The following is a 21,367-nucleotide window of genomic DNA, read 5'->3' on the forward strand; positions in this document are numbered from 1 at the left end:
TTTATAGAAATAAAATAAATAATATAATAATGGTCAATAGGTGATTTGGCCTAATTCATATAGGGTTTAAAAAAAATTAATGACGGAGAATAGTTAGAGATCATAACAAAGAAATACACTTAGATTTAGCATAGAATCGATCTCTTTGGGGATTCCAACTGTTCGATAGAAGTACAGATCGATCAGTGGAGTGCAATACTGATCGGTAAAACTTTATGAAGATACTACTTACACATGACGTAGGTGATGTGCTATTTATTTTGCCTCAAGGTTTTACCTTAGAGACCATACATTAACTGCAAATGCACATTAATTACTAGTCGTATTTAAGGATCTATCCCACAAAGAGACATAGCTATATATATTGAATTTCAAAGAAGAAGATTTAGCTAAGACAAAACTAAACTTGGGGGTTTTGGTTTTGGTTTTGGGTTTCCTAATGACTAAGCAATGAAATAAGTAATGCAAGAATCTAAACGTCATTTGTAAGCTATCGATTAAAGGCGTTGCAAGTTCTAGAGTTTCTCAGGGTATCATAGTTCTTGACTAACTAATGTTAGGATCTCTTATCTAATGTTTTTGATCTAGTTCCTAGCTATGAATCACAAATAAACGATTAACCCTAGGGTATAGACTTAATCGGAAATATCCATATATTGTGTTACTTAACTTAATGTAAGCAACAACACATAGATTAAAGCATTAGGATCGGGTTCGCTAAGTTCTCTAAGCTCCAAAACTTAAGTTGCGCATGTTACGACATTAAGATTCGGTAACACTAGGTCTGAGGTTAAGTTTACCCAGTTAGAGCTCCTACCCTCTTGGATCAGTGTTTGGTTATCAGTCCAAACAACTTGTACTAAGTAAACGATGTCTCACAAGAATTTAAGTATGAGGAAAATTAAGATCTTACAATCTAACAAGAATTGAACAATGAATACCCTTAAATCAGCCCATAAACCCCAACAAAGAGAACTACTCTCTTATTATGCAAGTAAACGACATAGATATCATAAAGTATATCATCATAAACAAAACAACAACAATAAAAAAAGGTTCAAAGGAAACTTCTCTAGATGTCACAAAAGATAACTTTTCTCCCCAAAAGCGGTACAAGAAAGAATATAAGAGAAGAGAAAAGAAAGCAATGAAGAACAAGAGAGATCTATAAAAGACGACTTCTATAAGATTGGAGGTGGAAGACGAAGAGCTTGAAGGCTATAGGCGTCAAGCTTGCTGTGAAGAGAGGCGAGAAAAGAAGCTCTAAGAGGTTGTAGGGTTTTCATCTTAAGTTCCAGTATTTATAGGTACATGTGATCATTGTAGAAGAAGGATCAAAAGTTTTCAAGGAAATCTACCAAAGGTTTTGAAATATTAAAGCATAAACAATAAAGAAAGAATATGAAGAAGGGAAGCACACCTTAAAGCTATAAAATCGTAAAGGTAAAGTGTGCCTTGCGGCTAAAGAATCAAACATGTATCTATCAGGATTAGGACGAAACCCTAGAAATAAGAAAAGACGGTTTAACAAAGGTCCAATCGATCTGTGGCCGGCATCTTTCTTAACCGGTCGGTTCAGTGTTTTCACCAATCGAGCCTCCTAATCGGTTATTTCTTCTTTTGACTTTTTTGACTATTTCTTCCTTCAAAAGTCCACTTACGGTCCAAAGGCTCAAAATTTTAAAAAACACTTGAATACATCGAAACAACTTGTTTCCAAATAAAAGACTCGATAAAACATACAAACAAAACCTATAAAATGAGTTATCACTTAACATATTATGAGATGCATATGTTACCATTTCATAAATTATATTCGCAATTGTTTAATTTTCAAAATTGGAAACTAAATACTTTTAAATATCAAAAACTTGTAATATTTCTTTTTGTAAATAATATATTTTCCCATGAAATTTTTTTATCTTATCACATATTATATTTTTCTAACTATGTACAAATAATTATTTATTTATAGATTTTATTTGTTTTTATGAAGTTTTTGTAGTCGGGGAGCCGACATGCCAACTGATGGAAAATTTTGCATTCCGACAAAGCTTATTAGTTAGCCTGCTTATAAACGGTGGTATTGATATTTTATGTCCACACATAACCCATGGTGGACAAGGTAGAGCTCGACCCGCGGGGTTTGGTCCGTTTTGAGACATATTTTAAACAAATAACATATAATTTATGTTAATCAAAATAAAGAACATCTATTTCAGTTTTCATACTATAAATACATTTTTTATTTACTTTATTTTCATCGTATTTTAAAAATATAAAATTTAATTCCAATCGTCGGCCAATTATCATGATGGACCTAACGGGGTAGGTCCGATCAAAAGTGTTTTTCCCATGGTTCTCTCAAGCCAGCCTATTGTGATTCAGAAAAATAATGTTCATCGTGGACCAATCCAAATATATGTGGACCGGCTTAGATAGACGCGGACCAGCTTAGATGGATGCGGGCCGGTTCATTTGTTATTTAGGATTTTGTCATTCTACCTTGTAGTTAGGTATAGTGCATTTTGTTTTTCAGTTAAAAGTTATTTAGTGCACATGTTGTATTTTTGATATGATGATATCAATGAATAGTACAAAATATGAGTAAGTTTCATTTCAACTTGATCTAGAGTGTCAATGGCGGCTTTGAGATTTTAGTTATTTCTCGATTCTATTTTTCCCAAAAAACAATATTTAGATTTATCTTAAATAATTTATTCATCTTTTTTATTTTGTGAAACTTTTTTTTGTAGTGGATATTTGGTCAAAAAAGGATTTATGAAACGATGGTTATATATCACATTTTAAAATTCGTACAAAAAAAGAAAGAACTTAAGAATATGAATATGAAAACATTTAAAAGATTAAAAAATGGATATTTTTACGTGGACACAAATCCAACCCCTAAAAGTGCAAAAAAAGTGTATATACTCTTCTTAGTTCTTAACTATTAAACTAAAACAAACATTTTCACATGTTTTAAATATGTGATACTATATAAGGGGAAAGCTGATGACTAACCTGTTTTCACCAATCAATATGCTTCACTTTCTCAGATGTTATAGTGAAAGCTTGGATAATGGGATATGGAAAGGTGGCTGTTCGGACCCTCCATTGCATCTTGATTGGAAAGTAAACGAATTTGCTCTGATATAAGGGTTTGGCTCAGAAGATTTGAAGCCGTCGATTTTGGGTGGGTTCTATAAGATACGCCAATGAAGTCATTGAAACAATATATGATTTTTGATTCTTTGTTTATACCAGTTTGCTTAAATGAGTGTGTCCATTATGACTTTCTACTTTCATCTAATTAATAAAGACAATTTCAAGTTAAAAAAAAATAAAAGGTTATATAACAAAAGCACCGTTTCATATTTGTAGAACCGATTCGCCTTTACCGAGAAATAATGCATACATTGACTTGAATAGTAATCATGTTTTGGTGAAATACTATCGTTAGTATTCAACTAGGTGTCATAACCGGTAGACTTAACGCTTGAAAAAATATTGTTTTTTTTTCCAACATTCATCTTCGGATTGCGACTAGACTAGCCATCGGAAAGGAACTACTTTAGAATACTTTTTGGCGCCGAAAACTCCTTTCACTGAACGTGACAACAACAGTTCGGGATGATGATGTTGGGACTATGTTTGATTAAGGTAACATTGATAAAAACAAGAGATGCATGAAGACAAATATAAAATTTTATGCGTCTCAAAAGTATATATTTTCTAGAAAATTCAAACAATCTGTAAAATACTTGGGTTAAGGAATGTGGTGTAGAGGGTGACATAAGCATTTGGTAAGGGTTCCGGAAATAGATTACATTACGAAATTATAAAAACTTAAAACTATATTTTGCGGGAATTGGTTAACTAGAATGTTTTGAAAGACTAGAAAGATTTCTAGAGAGGAGCGGAAAAATTTAACTTATATTCGTCATCGTTTGATAAATTTCTATTAATTTATAGAACTATTCTATTAAACTAAAAATAATGGATTTTGTGCAAAAAAAACCTCTTAAGTCGTTTATTTTTGCAAGTTTATGTTTCACGTCCAAAAAATACAAATTAGTTCTATTAAGAGGTCCACTAAACTAATAAACTAGTCTTCATTATTGAACCTCTTAATTTATTAAACTAAATATATATACATATGTATAATTTTTATTTTTTTTATTATATTTTTTTTTTTGCTTTTGGGTCCGATTGGATTAGTTTGGAAAGATCGTATCTTGATTTTAAGGCGGATGGTACCGGATTCCGATGTGTAACACACTAGAACCGCGTAAAAAAAATTGTTATGATGTTTTCCACATATGACATATGTGAGTTTTGGTGAATGTTACCAAGCAAATACAAGATAGGTTGTGTATTGATACATTAAAATAGTTTGATTGACCATGACCATGGGTTACTTAAAACTAAACCCTGAAATATATTGGCTAACAAAGGGGAAAACACACAAATTTCGACCTAAATATATATAATCCAACGATGGTGAGAATGAGAAAGTATGCTTACGACGGTTTAAAGAACCAAATAACCCGTTATTTACGCTACTTCTCTATTTTTAAGAGGAGATAACAAAACTCAATTACAAAAAAAAAAATAACAAGAAAAACTTGAGAAGTATAACTAGTTGTTTATATCCATCGGACATAACCGCAAAGGATGCGACCAGTTGTGAGGAGAAAAGTGCTTTACTCCCTGCCATCGGACGTCTCACTCAAGACCATTTACGTCAACTTGCCCAAAAGACAATTACTTTCCAATACCACTCAGCAAAAAATTCACAAGCAAATTTTTCTGATAAGAAAAGTCTTTGTTTGGTTTAGTTTATTTATAAACAAAGAGTAACCGTTGACGTTGAGTATTTATCACCCAATTAATCTTTCTATATTGAACTAGTCGTGGAGTAGTTCACTCACCTAATTTTTTCTTTTATCATCCACTTTTAGTTAAAAAGTAAAAAAGCCATTAATGTGAAACATTGTTTATACATAACTGATGTGATACAGTTTAAAATGAATTTTTGTATCAAATTATCTGTTTTTACATTTGCGTATCGAAAAATTTAAAATAAAGAGAAATTTGTGAACTCATCCTTATCGCTCTGAAATTTTTCCAAATATTTTGAAAATGCTTGTCATTTAGTTGAAAAACACATAATCTTCACCACATATGAAAAATCTGTAAAAATAATTACTAATCATACATTTCACTCACCTAATTTTTTAATAAAAATATAATAAAATACAATTTTGACTAGCAAAATAAAAATGGTTTGATAATAACACGTTCGCAAAATTTGATCCATGACCTAAAAAAGAGTTTGTTGTTATAGTTTCCACAAAAAAATTGGGATACTATTCATTTTACATGGCAAGAAACGTAAAGGAACCGAATCATAATAAACAAATGAAAGATACTTAGAGCTAAGCATTAAGCATCCCATTTTGCGACAGGATTTGACGCATTATGCTTACCTCCATTTTAAAATTTGATATCTCTTGTCAAATCTTTATTTATATATATTATACATGATATGTATAAATATTTCACGAAGAAACAAAGTATAGATGCTTCTTATTGTCTGATCAGATCTCTACTTTTTATTGAGAATCTTGTATCAAATATGGTTCTTTTTGAGCCAAACACGCCAACTTTCAATAATCTTCACTTTGCTGACTACTACTTCATGTTGATTAACATACTTATTCCAAATTACGGCTCTAAAGAAAGTGAAACTAATTAAAACGTGCGTGTTGATACTTGATAGTATATATACTTCTTACGCATCGCCTGATTAGATATTTGTTTTTATTAGGATTCCATGAGAGCTATATTGCATGGTTAATTGGATAAATGGTCAGAGAGACGATTAGGATTAAAGTAAATGACAAGGACATTTTTGATTATTTCTCGATTATCATGGTGGGTGTAATTTAACATGCTGTTTAATTGAACGAAGATACTGTACTAATATTTTACACGCCCTAAGTAAGACTCACTTTATCCCATTTTATATAGATTTTTTTAAGAAATAATAAACATTTTATCATGATAAAAATTCAACCAATAGAAAAAATACGGCAGAATTCAAATAGTCATAAAATATCAAATTAATAGTTATGCATAGAAACTATAAAAAAAAAAAACCTTATAACAAACCATCAATATATTGCGACAAAGGCAGTTATAAGTAATCTCAAGGTAATATAACATGCTTATACATCCATATTACAAAACTCATGGATAAATTATAATGGGTTTTCTGCAAAAGAACCTTTCAAGTCAATCTCGTTTGCAAGTTTACCCTCCAAATCCGAGTTATGCAAGTCAACCCCATCATCTCTAAAGTCATCCGCAATACAGCCTTCATGTATATCGATAACGTGGCACTCAATAACTCTGTTTAAAAACATAAGGGTTTTATGGAAAAAAAACTCTCAATATAAATTTGTTTTGCAAAATAAACCTTCATGTCAAATAAATACAGATCAAACTACAATCTAAAAATCTCATGAAATATACCCCTTTTGTGTATCGATGACATGACAGTCGATACCCATTCAGAGCATGTGCAATAGGTATAGATTTTATGAGTCGTTTATTTAAGATTTTCTGCTATCACAATTCCATTAATAATAATTTTATATTTTTATCTATTCACTATTCTCGATCCTGGTTTATCTAAACATAGTAAATAATTTTTCTTATTTTTTATTCATGATAAATCAATTACTTATTTAATTTAACGTTCTATAATTTATATTTCTTTTAATAATTTATTCAATTAATACTTAAATAATAAAGGGTGTGCTGGTAAATTTCAATATAAAAAGAGTAAGCATAGTTTTTTCAAATTTGCATAAATCATTTGAACTCGTTATTTTCTTAATTATATAAATGGTATGTCTTTCACTTTGTACGGAGTATCCCAATGTGGGGTACATAAATATTAAGAGAAAAAAAGAGATCAAGCTTACTAGTTTAAGCGTTAATAATTATACTGACTGACCAATCTACTTGTTCATGTAGCTCTAATGTTATTAATTAATATATAGTCTTAGATTGATCTAATTAATGTCTGTGTATGATGTCACTTTGTGATGATGGAAGTCATGAGAGCTTCCATTACTTAACTCTCTCTCTCTCTCTCTATCTATTTTTACGGTCATGTATAGTGTAATCAACAATAACAAGAAAAAGCCAAGTTCAAAGCACTATACTATTAGTTAAAGACAAATGCGATAATGATACGATTCTGAGCATTACTTGAGTCACAATATATAGTCACACCCTCATCAAATTCTTTCTATCTTACCAACTTCTGAAAAAAAAGAAAAAAACCAAAAGACAAGTAAATACATATATAAATATACACTCACACACACACACATATATTGATATACTTATAATCATAAATCATGGTAAAGTTTGATACAAAACTATGGAAGGCTGTGCTTATGATGTCCATGATCAACATTGGTTTAAGTGTTGTAAACGTTATGTTCAAGAAGATGATTGATGAAGGACTTAACCGTATGGTCGCGACCACTTACCGACTTGCTGTAGGAACTCTGTTCTTGATACCATTCGCGATTTTCTTGGAAAGGTTTGTGTTTGTTTTTGCTAAACTGCAAATATCATATAGATGAAAAGGTTTGTGTTTGTATATGTATATCTAGTTACTTGTCTTCTTCGTTTTGAAAGTTTAAGTTATACTTGAATTTTTGGTTTAAATTATAAGTGGATGTCTTGTTTATACAAGTTTCTAGTTGAATGTTGTTTTCAAACTCTTTTCTCCTGTGAATATGTTATTATATATTCGTATTCCATATGAAAGATTTTGTAAGGAAAATAATTTGTTCTTTTTTTGTTTCTCTCTTTTTGTAGACATAACAGGCCAAAACTCACGGGTAGGATCTTGTGTTCACTCTTCTTTAGCGCTCTTCTGGGGTATGTTCATTTTATTAGACTGTTCACTTATAATAAATGTTTACAAATAAGTTTTGAGTTGTTTATTTTGATCTTGATCGTTCATATATTTGCAGGACAAGTTTGGTGCAATACTTCTTTCTTATTGGACTAGAGTATACATCTTCAACTTTTTCCTTAGCGTTTAGCAACATGGTTCCTTCGGTTACATTTGCCTTGGCTCTCGTCTTTAGGTATTGAAAAATCGATCAAACACATTTGGATTCTTCATATATATGCTCTAGTATTATCAAAATTATTTATAAACTATACGATTAGGCAAGAGACGCTGAACATCAAGAGCAACGTAGGAAGAGCCAAACTGCTAGGCACAATGATATGTATTTGTGGAGCTTTAGTGCTTACGCTTTATAAAGGAACCGCTTTAAGTCGAGAACACAGTACTCATATGGAAACACATACAAGAACTGATTCCACCGGTGCAATGACACAAAAGTGGGCAATGGGTTCGATCATGCTGGTTATATCGATCATAATATGGTCATCTTGGTTCATTGTTCAAGCTAAAATAAGCCGAGTTTATCCGTGCCAATACACGAGTACCACGATCCTCTCTTTCTTTGGCGTGATTCAATCTGCTTTGTTGAGTTTGATCTCGGAGAGGAGCACATCTATGTGGGTCGTTAAAGACAAGTTCCAAGTTTTAGCTTTACTTTATTCGGTGAGTAATCCAATATACTATTTAATCAACCTACAAGATCTATATGTCAACATATATAAAATTTTATTTTAGTTGTAATTTGTAAACAAAGAAAAAAAGAAACAAAAAACTATTTATGTTTGCATTTGACATGGATATTTTCTTTCTTGTCCCCCAATGACTTGAGTTCAACTTTTTTCATGTCCCATATCTATCTTTTTTGCTATCTTTTCTTCTTCGATAAATTTAGTTTCCGAATCCACCACTGGTGTAGGGTATCGTTGGATCGGGATTGTGCTACGTGGGAATGTCGTGGTGTCTCCGCCAAAGAGGTGCGGTGTTCACGTCGAGCTTCATACCTTTGATTCAAGTCTTTGCTGCCATTTTCAGCTTCTCTTTCCTTCATGAGCAAATATACTGTGGAAGGTAACCTAATGTTTCTTTCTACTTATTTATATCATTTACTATGTTTAAAATATCTAACAACTTCAACTAAAACAAATAAATAAACAATTGATGAACAACGTATTACAAACAAACAATTTTAAATTAGATCAAACTCATCATAATACAATAATATTGCACAATACATATTCAAATATCTATTGACTAGTAAGTACAAGAGAGTAGAGAATATGCCTATATTAAAGACCCTTTCATCTGCATTCAAATGTGTAATTGGAATTTTACGCTTTACACCAAATTGATGCATGCATTGCAATAGACAATTTTAAAAATTGTTAGCTTTATAGAATATCATTGAGACCCATAATAGACCTTTAATCTGTGTGTTATATAACTGAATTTGAACCGGATTAAATATGGGATTAGAAATGATTACATAGGAGAAAGCTAATTAGTAGATGGGTTTCTTTCACGTAAAGCTAATTAAATGGTTCTTTTTGACTTTTATTGCTAATAATATCTAACAAATGAACTATATATGTGGCATGACAAAAAGTGTGATAGGATCAATGGTCATTATCGTGGGACTTTATATACTTTTATGGGGAAAAAGCAAGGATAAGTCTGCATCAGTGACCAAACAAGAACCATTAGATCTTGATATTGAAGGTTGTGGGACAGCACCAAAGGAACTCAATAGTACTGCCCATCAAGTGTCTGCAAAATAATAACTTCAAGATATATCTAACTGTTTCCCATATCGTCAATGAATGATTTCTAACTTGAACTTAATAAAAGTTCATAATAAAGCATATGTTACACTAAATATGGTATTCAGAAATAAAATTATGAAGTCAAGATTTGTAGTTCCTGAAAAGGAAACTATAGTTAGGTTTAATAAGAACGACCAAAGATTACTATAACTGCCCGTCTAGCTCAGTTGGTAGAGCGCAAGGCTCTTAACCTTGTGGTCGTGGGTTCGAGCCCCACGGTGGGCGCTTGTTTACTTTTTGTTTATGTTGTTTCTCCTTAAAAATCAGTGTTAGGCACAATCAAAAGTATTTGTATCCTTAAATTTTCTTTTATTCCAATTCTTTTCTTGCAATGACTTGAATGATCAATTAGTGAAAATCCTTGTGTATTTCTTCTCTCCTTTAAAATTAGATGAATTCCCACGCTACGCATGAGTTTGTTTTGAAAATTGTTTAGATAAAAATATGTTAATTGTTTTTGTCGCTAATTTCTGTTTATTTTTTGTTTGTTATTTTATAATTAGTAAAATTAGACTCATCTTATGTACTTGCATTTTTTATTGTTAGGTTCATTTTTGACTCTAAATATCAATTTCTATATGTTTTCATGTATAATCTGATTATTTTTATATCCAAGATTCTAAAATTTGTTTATTATCATGAATATACACAACAAGAATATAAGATGTTTTTATTTCAAGAGTTTTCATATGAAAAAAAAAAAGCAAAAATTAAAGAGTTATTTTAGTAACACTTTTTAGATATAAGACAAATGAATTTGTTTTGAATTTCGTGGTATGTTTAACGTCTCAAAAGTCTATTACGTACTTGAAAATGTTGAATGTCAATGTTACAAACTTACCATAAAATACAAAAATAAAATGACAGAATTTCATATGATAAGATATGAACTATAACGTAATAATAATAAAAAATCAAGGTAAAATAATTAAACTAATATTAGGTAGCAAACAACTAAACTACAACACAAATAACTATTTAGTCATTATAGAGTGATGACCATTGACCATTAATTTTTTTTAAAAAGTATGAAATAATAAAGTAAAATAAAAGTAGTAATTGATTTATTTAAATAAATAATTTTATAAATTTTTTATTTTGAATAAAATCATTTAAGAAATGAATTAATGGAAGATTTAACACAATATGAGACTTTTGATTTTCTCTCAATTAATTTTGCTGATTTTTAATTTAATCAATGTTAAATGACACATGTCATTTTCTTGTGTGATGATGTGTCACTCATATGGAGAAAGTTGGCCAACTTTCATATATATGATTCTCCCTATAAGAACTTCGATATCAAAAAGCCTAAATTAAAGAACAAAACTAACTTCAAAACATTGTCACGACTAAGGATGTTACAAACCCAAGAAACTAAAGAGAGCTCTCATCAATACTAGCTAGAAGCTACTATTACTCTATTAGACAACACAAGAATATACATAGAAACAAAACTGGGACCAACATAATTCATTACCTAACTATCAAAATTTATCATCATGCTCAAAATCTTGTTTCACCAATCCGCGACAATTTAAAACTTGTCTGGAGCTCGATTATTGACCGGAGGCTTGCGTCGAGGCTTACTATAGATCGGATAATCATCACGCAACAACCGAGCCAGTTTCTCCATATCATTGGTTGAAGTAGATGGTTCAAGTGTCGGTAGGCTGGTAAGGTCATTGACGATGATCATCATCTTCTTACAAAATGTATTCTGTATATAAATTTTTATATATAAGAAACTTTTTGAACTAGATATATAGATAAGATAACAAAGAGACTAAGAGACTAAATCTATATAAGTCTTGAAGAAGGATTACAAGACAAACCTTAGTGGTGTCATGATCTGCCAATATATTGGTCTGCTTATGCTCTCCTGCAGTAAAGCCAAAACATATCTAGAATGAAGACATGTTCACTACTTTTACCAAACATTTTAGAATCTAAAATAAAGTTCTTTTTTTATAAAGGAGAAAGAAAGTGTTCTTTGTACAAACAACTAAAGATGATTACCGAAGCTTAAGCATAAAACTAATCAGACGAACTAAAAATAATATTCTACAAAATATTACAAATTATATATTGTTGTTGTCGTGATTATAAATTATGTCTAGGAGGATGACGTGCTGGTCCACGATAATCATCATAGAAAGCTACAAATGGACCAGATGATTTTTTCTTCTTGGGTTTCCTTTTAAATGAAGAACTCTTACTTCTTTTATGAAACCCTAATTTACGTTCCACTATCAAATGTTTTGATGCACCTGAAATCTTGAAGCTCCAACTATCATTGTTCATCGCGGTAACTTGTTCCTTCTCGGCTCTCGTTGTTCTCCCAAACCTTACTTTCCTCGGTGCATCGAATAGTTCCTGTCATGGTGTAAAAATTTATAAAATGTATTGGTTTCAGTAAAAAGATATCAAAGTTTGAGAAGGATCTATTGAAAATAAATGTATTACTTTTGGATGCAGCGTCGATGAATCTTGATCTCCTTGATAGTCAAGACTCTTGTGACCAGCCTCTCCACCTATGAATTCAACATCAATAAAATTAGTAGTAAACTTTGTTATTAAGCTAATCTTCAGAGAAAAGAAAGAAAAAATAAAGTAAGGTATGGAAGTAAAGGAAAAATTAGGGATCTTTATGTAAAGGCACCTTCATGAGCATAGACTAGGATATGTTCCTCTTCTAGGGATTGAATAATCAAAAGGAAAGCTATGACTATGATTGTGAATCGCATCATGATTATCACAGACAGATTCTTCCAAGTTTTCTTTCTCTCTCTCTCTCTTTAATTTTGAAGAAGATTTACATACATATGAGGGTAAAGAAGCTCAATAAAATATGTTCGTTACAATTTTATATTTCTTTCTGTGGTCTCATCGATAGGTTAAGAGTAAAGACCCGAGTCAAAAGGGCACGGCTTCTGTCGTCTAGTAATAACAAAAAGAATATTATTACTTCTAGGTGCATCTTTATTATCAATGCATGTAATAATATAATATTGGCTGGCCCCTTGATTATATAAAGGAAAATAAAATGGCCTCCACACACAACAAAGTAATTATCTGATCTTTTCACATTTTTCTTGAGGGATTTTTTGTTTTGTTTAATATTTAAAATTTTAAGTTCAGAAGTTTTATATCTTTTAAAGTTGGGATTTATACCAAGTTAAATTTATACCAAGTTAAATTCATCTTCCATAAATTAAATTCATCTCCCACAAAATTTGTAGATAGCTAGATAAAAAGAAATGTGTAGTTGGAGGAGCATAACACAAACATTTTTACCTTCGACGTAAGGCAATAGAGAGCAAAATATGAGATTCATTACCTCATAAGTGATTTGTTAAACTATAGTTTATTGTGAAAGTCTTTTATCCAAGTGGTAAAAAGTTTAAAGATTTTTACACTAGGTTTGGACTTTCTTTAAAATAACGCATTTATATACAGATTATTGGTGTAATACTAATCATACGTTTTAGAATATTGCACGCAGAACCGTTCGTCTTGGTCACGAATAGTTTTTTTTTCTTTTTTTTATGAATACAGGAGATTTTGGGTCGAAGCTGGGTCGAAACCCGTAATTATTTCAGACCTGAAACCATAACATATAATATTAGTTTCGTCCCAAGCGTCATTTAAACCGGCGATCTCTAAAATTCACCTAGAATATTTATCAATTGAGCTAACGACACTTGCTCGTCTTGAATGTTACATATACGAGTGTCTATCCTTAATTATTATGGCACCACACAATTTTCAAAAAGGAGATCCAAGTGTTATGAAAATAGCTAGGTGCCTATCATGAAATTCTTTTGTAGAGTCGTTCATTATAATCACATACTAGGTCAGTACCTGTGCTACACACGGTATCTTTAATTTAATCAATTATCAAATCTTAGTTCTGTGTATTCCACAGAAACTCTATTATATTTTCATTATCTTTAAACATGTAGTTGTTTATCATGTATTATTGGTACCAACTAAATATATTTACTCTGGTCAAACCATATTTTGTTTAGTATATATAGTTTCCTCGGTTTGTAGCATGGAAAATATATGTCTATAGTTGGTATGTACGTTTGGGTACGTAATTGTATATTTTGTATATGTAGTTGTACACATAGAAAATTTGTATATTTTCGTGTATGTCATTAACATGTAAGTGAATTATAAAATTTGACAAATAATAATTGGAAAATGTCTTTTTTCGTACTTAAAACTAATAACTAAAAAAAAAAAAAAAAAAAAAGAATAGATTACATAATTCTCCATTGGTATTAAAAAAGCTTGCATTAAGTAAATGGGAAAATGAAATGCTTTTAATATATTCAATTTCTTCAAAAAAATTTTAACTAAGAATCACTTAACGTAGTCATGCTTTAATTAGTTTATCAGTTTCACTTCTGTATATATTACGAATTTAATATATTCGGTTTATCTATAAATAATTATTTGTATAATTTATAAATTTTAAAAGTTTCTCAATTTATTATTGGTATCATTTAAACATGGATACTATTGAATTTATTACAGAATTGATGTATCCCTTTGAATACATAATTGTATATTTAGTATATGTAGTTGTATACATGGTGTGTCGGGGTTTAGTGTATTTTATTAATATATATATTAATTATCAAATTTGATAAATTAATAAGACAAAAATAAATTTTATCAAAATCAGAATTATAGAAGAAAAAATTAAAAGAATTATTAATAAAAACTTATATTAAAATTCAATTAATTTAATTAACAATACCAATATATTAAAATCTAAACTACAGTCAAAAATATTTACACAATCTCAATATATTAGTGAAAGAGAATCTATCGATCAGATTTAAGAAAAAATATTGTATACCTTATAATTTTGTTGTTCATTGGAAGATAGTAGTCAAATTATAAATCATCATCGTGTTTATGCAAATTAACAGGAAAAAGACCGTAATCCCTATCAAAAAATTCAATCAGAATTACTCATCTTATAAATATATAGAGAGGTAAAAAAAGCTTAACTTATTACTTCGCATAAAAGATAAATAATTAGAAAGCAAGACATACTTTAACAAAATCATGTGAGCGTCTACATTTTAATCTTCCACATTACCTGCATAAATATTTTTAAAAAAATATATGAGAAAAACCTATTTCCCCACGGGAACTATCGATATCACGCCAGATAGAGCCCGTTCTTTCATCTCGGTCTATTTATCCATAATATGGAAGTTAAATGCCTATATCCCCACCAAGTCGAAGTTCTACAGCTTAATGTCCCCGAGACTGGGTTTTGTCGGTTTGGTGAGTTAACCCTATACCAAACCAATTATTGGTCGTAAGTAAACCGAAAATATATCCAATTCCTTTTAAAGACCCGACCCAATATTCATCCCCAAATAATCAAAAGCCATTCTCAATCGATAATTCCCACTCTAAGAACCCTAAAACATCGAAATCTTAATTCCCTTAGTTCGATTTGAAAACCCAAATTCAATTTCGATGAGCAATCTATCTACTAGTTCGACGGGATCTACAGGTCCTCGTGGAAGAGGAAGAGTCGTCGGAGTGCCTAAAAGATGTTGGTGCGGAGAAGGAATCGTGGCTTTAACTTCCAAATCCGATTCGAATCCTTACCGGAGATACTTGCGTTGTGGTTTTGCTGCAGCAAACAAGGTAATTTCATATATATTCATCAATGCTTAAGCTGAATTAGAATTTTGGATTTATGATTTTTCTTGTTCATTGATAGCTAAGGAATGATGAACACACATTCAAGTGGGTTGATGATGCTTTGATCAATGATTTAGACAAGTTGAATGCAAAGATTGAGGAAGTTGAACAACAAGTGAAAGAGCTTAGAACACAGAGTTTGGAGTTTTAGAAAATGGTGATTGAGAAAGTCCAAATGAAGATTGAGAATGAGTTATTTGAGAAAGTGGACGATGCTTTGGCTGAATCAAAAGAAGGCAATAAGAAGATGATGATAGTCGTAGTGATAGGATGTATGATCATGATTGGATTGAGCAAATTAGTCGGATGAACAAATTAGTTTGGAGTTTTATGTCTCTGCTTTGTGTTTGTACTACGTTTGTGTCCACTACGTTTATGAACAAAGTAGTGTTGGATTGTGTTCTTGTTTGTTGTATTTGGTTATGATTAAGAATCGTTTATGAACAAAGTAGTGTTGGATTGTGGAATACAGCTATGCTTATTTATCATCTCAAACATCTCACACTCGCCATTTGGAATACAACTATGCTTATTTATAAACTTCCTAATCCTCCACATTGAATCTGAAGGCAGAATCGCAGCATATACTTGCCAAAAACACTTTACTCCATCTTCCTTACCATCACAACCCACACATTTGAATCCAATTTTATCAGAATCGTACCTATACTGCTTCAGATTGCACCCAGTTCGGAGAGCGTAATCGACGACGGCTTCTTTGAAAGCAACACCACTGAAAAATGTTTGCTTCTCGTACAAATGGCCATCGCCACGCTGGAGATGTGTTTGAAATCTTGCTTCGTCTTCGTCGTTTTCTTCACGGTCGCTCTCCGGATAAACATCATGGTGGATTTGAGGTTCGTCGGTCCATTCATTCAGCATTTCTTCCATGTGAAATTCATCTCTATCTTCGGCTTCAGGATCGACATCACCAACATTCGTAGGGTCATGCATCATCATCGCCATCTCCACGACCTTGAGCAGCAGATCGAAAAGCTTCTGGGTTTCTCACTTTTCTAGGGTTCGTCGGGATTTTAGATTTTTAGGGTTTTTGATTTGGGGGTAAAGGGTTAATGAATTGTTTTCGGATACTTAATTGGGTTGTATTCGGTTTAGTCTGGGTAAAATTAGGTTTGCTTAGGTTTAAACGGTTACTTTATTGGTTAAGTATACAGTAAACCGATTAATACCAGCGTCGTGGGGTTATTGATTTCGAACTTTTGATCTCGGGGACATTAAGCTGTAGAACTTCGATTTGGTGGGGATATAGGCATTTAACTTCCATATTATGGATAAATAGACCGAGGTGAAAGAACAGGCTCTATCTGGCGTGATATCGATAGTTCCCGTGGGGAAATAGACCGTTTTTCCAGAAAAACATGAAAAGAATAGAGAAAAACAGAGAGTGTAAGAGGACACCTCGATATATTGCTTTCTCCATGGTCTCATCGATCCACAACCTCAGTTTTCTTCTGGTAGAATAAAAAAAAAAGCGGAAGAGTAAAAGAAAATAGGAACTGATGAGTGAGTTCTTGAAATGAGACGTACAGTATTTATAAGGTATAAATTTTTAGGTAAAAAATATGCATAAAATATTAAATCGTGAAAGTCAAGTTTAATGATTATGATGAATCCCATAATTATAGGAGAATGTTTAGCAATTATCTTATAAGTTGTTATTTAATTAGGAAAATTGTTCGGAAACTTTATGTTAATTCAAAAATGAATATCCAACTAAATATTTGATTACCTATAATTATGGAGAAGTGATATTCAAATTTAAGAAAGGAATATACGCATTGAATATTTTAAATTAATATGATTCAGTTGCTGAAAAAGGAATTCACTTAATATAACTAACAAAAATTAATATAAACCAAAAATGTAATTAATCTTATTTTTAAATGTTTAAACATATTTTTTCTATTTTAAATATCAAACATAAAAAATAATTTAGTTAAAATTATTTTTCCAGTTATTTAAATAAATTTAGAATATTTAACACAATTTCGAATTCAAACATATTAATTCGATATTTATAATGTTATATCTATAAATAAAGCAGATTTGATTAGAAAATGTTTTTAAAAAATTAATTGGATTAGTAATATATGGGTATAATTAGTTTTCCAATTTTAAACCCACATAATTATGAATAGTATTGAATAAGAGAATATATTAATTGGAAATAAATAAAAATTATCTCTCCAAAAATTTTGCTGTAGGATTTATTGAAAAAAAATCAATGGCTACAATTAATTCAATCGAATGGCCAAGATTATAACGTATGACCCAAAAGTTTAAATCCGGGTCAAAAGGATCCGCGTATTTTTTAAGTGAAGGCAAGAGATCGAACGGACACAAACAATTCAATCGAATGACAAAAATTATAACGTAAATTAAATGATTCTCAGTAAAAGGTAATTTTTTCCATGACATTAACATTTTAAACATATGATTTTAAAATAAAAAAAATTTTAACTGAGAATCAGTTAACGTATATCTCAAATAATAGTATAGATATTGCATGTAGATATATATGATAGATTGATCATCATGCATAATAGGATTTAAAAAATTATATCCTAAATATCCATGATGATAACGTAGCAACGACCAAAACAAAAATAATATTTTTATTAGAAATAAGTTAATGTAAGAAAAAAAGTTAAAGTGAACTGTATAAGACAACACATATTTCAAGGCGGAACTTGATTTAAGTTAAATAAATAACGAGATACAAGCTAAATATTTAACGTTTGATCAATAATATGGACAAAATGATATGAAATTATTATTTTGAAACATTAGCAAAAATTTATGAATACTGTAATTAGAAAAATTATTATTTTCCAAAATTATGATATTATTTATGAAATTTTGTTGATAGAACATATGCATCTTACTATATTATTTCGGAAGTACATTTTAAATATAACTTTAATTTTTGTAATTAATTACATGGTAATGCCATTAGAAAAAATTAATCAAAAACAAAATTCTTTGATAACGTCATTAAGGTTAACAAAATCATTTAACGACAATATTCATCTCTTAATTATAAGGCTTATTGGACCTATAGACGGGTCATAAAAGATTTCCTAAACTGAAGCAAAATATACTGAATATTCAAATATCTATCTGTTACCAAATTATAAACAAATAAGTTCGTAAAATAATTTAATATTTTACATACAAAATCAATTAAATCTTAATCACATAAAAATTAGCACAAAAAAATATTCAACAATTAAAAAATTATCAAATCTCGGTGTTATATAAATTTTGATACTATATTCGAATAAAGTGTAATATACCTTTTCAATTTGTATTCTTTAACTAATTTATGCTAACTAATATATTTGCTAATCGTATACCTATCAAAACCGACTATCGTTTCTTATCTCTATAGTATTTTTGCAAGACTTTTTTGGTGGATTTGGGTAAAAGTGCATTCGGGTCATATGGTACATTCTCCTATTAAATAAATATGGTGCACTCCTATGTTATTAGCTAAAATGTTTAGATTATCATTTAGAGTCATGTCATAAATAAAATTAATATTAATAAAATAAATGGTAAAACAATTACAGAACGGGTTTTATTTTGGAATTGGGTTATATGGTGGATGTATTTGAATCAATATCTATAAAATTTTAAAATATTATTAATATGTTGTTTTAATAGGGGTTAAAACTTCAGTCTTTTAACAATTGTCTCATGGATTCGTGGTATAGCGTTACTTAATAATAATTATAAACTGTGAAATATAAATATTTTATAAAAATAAAATTTGCAAGTTTAAATATATATTACTTTTAGAAAATAAATCGTCCTGCGGTATATCGCGGGTTAAAATCTAGTTAGTTTTATGTTTTATTACTAGATGATGATGACAAAAAGAAAATGTGAAAAAGGCACAAGAAGTGCATCAAATGAAGTGCATGGGTTGGGAACATGAACATGTAAATTTGTCTTTGCATGGATTTACGAAAAAGTTACGAAGACTTTACTAAACAAATCAAATCATTAGTTAACTAAAATAAACTTAGGATTCCTAAATATATTTATCGTTGGAAACTTGAACTAACCGCGTGTTGCCCGAGCTGGTCCCTCTCTGCCTAACCTATTACTAATATATTTCTTTTAACCGAGTCACCAGAACCAATCCCTAAAATATTTGATGCCACATATCAGATAGAACATGAGAGTGATTTTTTTCAAGAATAATATCGATTAAGTTTGAAACTTTGTGTTCACTCTTCACCACAAGCATATGGTGGTCATCGTGTACTTGAGTATTTGTTGGATATGGGCTGCCGATAATGACAAAGCCTGGCCTAAATTGTTTTGTTTAGCAAAGGGAAAATGGGTCCAGCTAGCCCATCTGCTCGGCTAGGCCCAATTAGACTTCCAACTGAAGAAAGATACAAAACAAAATCTGTAATCTGCAACCGTTAGGTCTTGTTTCCGACTACTAAAAACAGATTCAAAACTTACGAGTGTGGTAACAAAATTCTGGTGGAGGTGGAGTACAAATGGTCAATCGAGAGAAATGCATTTGTTGGCTTGAACTATTTTTATAATCTGAATCAAGACATAACAAAAGGTTAACTTATTTTATTCAATGGCAGATTATGATTTACACCCTCTTTTTGTAATTTATGATAATCTGCTACCTAATAAATCTTATAATAATTTATTATTGATGATAAAATTTCTATATCGGTTTGAGTTTTAAAAAAAATTAAGATTTAATACAATGTTATAATTATAAACCAAATTATATATCGATTTGTGTTTATAAAAAAAGAATAGGGCTCCGTTTGTTTCTCCATCCAGATGGATCATCTAGATGCAGATGAAAAATGATGTTTGTTTTTGACAAATTAATAGATCATTTGGATGTTCCATCTGAATGACTTTGTAAATTTAAGCTAATTTGTGAAACTCATTTGGATGGACTTGGTAGAACCATTCGGATGGAGATGATCTAGTCCAAAAAACAAATGACAAATATACCTTCTTTTAATAATGTTAATTTTCAATAGATTTCTTATTTAATATTTTTTTTAAATTACCTATTGTACCAAAAACTCTAAAAATTGTGAAATCACTGACTATTATTTTACGTCATTCGTTTTTCCCGCCAAAACCGCAAAATCATATTTTCTCGCCAACACCGCAAAATCATATTTTCCTGTCAAAACGTTAAAATTATATTTTCCTACAAAACCGCAAAATCATAATTTACCGCCAAAACCGTAAAATCATATTTTCCCGCCAAAACCGTAAAATTGTATTTTCCCATCAAAACCGTAAAATTATATTTTCCCACAAAACCGCAAAATCATATTTTCTCGTCAAAACCGTAAAATTGTATTTTCCCGCCAAAACTGCAAAATCATATTTTCCCGCCAAAACCCTAAAATCGTATTTTCCCGCCAAAACCGTAAAATCATGTTTTCCCGCCAAAACGTTAAAATCATATTTTCTTACCAAAACCGTATTATCATATTTTCCCGCCAAAACCCTAAAATCGTATTTTCCCGCCAAAACCGTAAAATCGTATTTTCCCGCCAAAACCACAAAATCATGTTTTCCAGCCAAAACGTTAAAATCATATTTTCCTACCAAAACCGTATTATCATATTTTCCCGCCAAAACCGTAAAATCATATTTTCCCGCAAAAACCACAAAATCATATTTTCTCGCCAAAACCGTAAAATCATATTTTCCACCAAAACTGCAAAATCACATTTCCCGCCAAAACTGTAAAATCATTTGTTCATTAAAATTATAT

At 30.4% G+C, this 21,367-nt stretch overlaps 3 protein-coding genes, 1 non-coding gene and 1 pseudogene across 7 annotated transcripts; 3 read left to right on the forward strand and 2 right to left on the reverse strand.

Annotated features, from left to right (window-relative positions):
- The first annotated feature begins 7,268 nt into the window (after nucleotides 1-7,268).
- On the forward strand, nucleotides 7,269-9,909 carry UMAMIT32 (nodulin MtN21 /EamA-like transporter family protein). Of its 2 annotated transcripts, NM_113933.3 has the most exons (6): nucleotides 7,344-7,624; nucleotides 7,906-7,968; nucleotides 8,064-8,180; nucleotides 8,266-8,668; nucleotides 8,922-9,073; nucleotides 9,609-9,909. In NM_113933.3, the coding sequence occupies exons 1-6, from the start codon at nucleotides 7,437-7,439 to the stop codon at nucleotides 9,778-9,780; spliced, it is 1,095 nt and encodes a 364-aa protein (NP_189653.2). In that variant the 5' UTR covers nucleotides 7,344-7,436; the 3' UTR covers nucleotides 9,781-9,909. The 2 variants fall into 2 exon arrangements, with proteins under 2 accessions (NP_001326004.1, NP_189653.2); NM_001339049.1 differs by lacking the exons at nucleotides 8,922-9,073; nucleotides 9,609-9,909 and having other exon boundaries at nucleotides 7,269-7,624; nucleotides 8,266-8,778.
- Nucleotides 9,910-9,977: 68 nt separating this feature from the next.
- Nucleotides 9,978-10,050, forward strand: AT3G30345. The gene has a single exon. It is a non-coding gene; the product is annotated as a tRNA-Lys (tRNA).
- Nucleotides 10,051-11,108: 1,058 nt separating this feature from the next.
- Nucleotides 11,109-12,728, reverse strand: RGF4 (root meristem growth factor-like protein). 2 transcript variants are annotated; one of them, NM_113934.3, is made up of 5 exons: nucleotides 12,488-12,728; nucleotides 12,292-12,359; nucleotides 12,096-12,201; nucleotides 11,661-11,707; nucleotides 11,109-11,545 (listed from the first exon to the last, which is right to left on the reverse strand). In NM_113934.3, the coding sequence occupies exons 1-5, from the start codon at nucleotides 12,573-12,575 to the stop codon at nucleotides 11,363-11,365; spliced, it is 492 nt and encodes a 163-aa protein (NP_566853.1). In that variant the 5' UTR covers nucleotides 12,576-12,728; the 3' UTR covers nucleotides 11,109-11,362. The 2 variants fall into 2 exon arrangements, with proteins under 2 accessions (NP_566853.1, NP_001319668.1); NM_001339050.1 differs by having other exon boundaries at nucleotides 12,045-12,201.
- Nucleotides 12,729-15,333: 2,605 nt separating this feature from the next.
- On the forward strand, nucleotides 15,334-15,874 carry AT3G30360 (annotated as a pseudogene; the record flags this gene model as incomplete). The annotated part of the gene is made up of 3 exons: nucleotides 15,334-15,507; nucleotides 15,584-15,679; nucleotides 15,767-15,874.
- Nucleotides 15,875-15,990: 116 nt separating this feature from the next.
- AT3G30370 (MuDR family transposase) lies at nucleotides 15,991-16,530 on the reverse strand (the record flags this gene model as incomplete). Its single annotated transcript, NM_113936.1, has 1 exon — nucleotides 15,991-16,530. One exon carries the CDS (start codon nucleotides 16,528-16,530, stop codon nucleotides 15,991-15,993), a length of 540 nt encoding a protein of 179 aa, NP_189656.1.
- Nucleotides 16,531-21,367: the final 4,837 nt, after the last annotated feature.

The sequence above is a fragment of the Arabidopsis thaliana genome, chromosome 3, assembly GCF_000001735.4.
Source record: "Arabidopsis thaliana chromosome 3, partial sequence".
NCBI lineage: Eukaryota > Viridiplantae > Streptophyta > Magnoliopsida > Brassicales > Brassicaceae > Arabidopsis > Arabidopsis thaliana.

Bases quoted from the DNA above. Each gene is read 5' to 3' on its own strand.
- RGF4 (NM_001339050.1), bottom strand. From the start codon at position 12,575: ATGATGCGATTCACAATCATAGTCATAGCTTTCCTTTTGATTATTCAA. The intron at 12,360-12,487 runs GTGCCTTTACAT...TTGAATTCATAG, and splicing joins CCTAGTCTATGCTCATGAAG to GTGGAGAGGCTGGTCACAAG. The intron at 11,546-11,660 runs GTTTGTCTTGTA...ATTTATATACAG, and splicing joins CAGATCATGACACCACTAAG to AATACATTTTGTAAGAAGAT.
- UMAMIT32 (NM_113933.3), top strand. From the start codon at position 7,437: ATGGTAAAGTTTGATACAAAACTATGGAAGGCTGTGCTTATGATGTCC. The intron at 8,181-8,265 runs GTATTGAAAAAT...CTATACGATTAG, and splicing joins GCCTTGGCTCTCGTCTTTAG to GCAAGAGACGCTGAACATCA. The intron at 8,669-8,921 runs GTGAGTAATCCA...CCACTGGTGTAG, and splicing joins TTTTAGCTTTACTTTATTCG to GGTATCGTTGGATCGGGATT.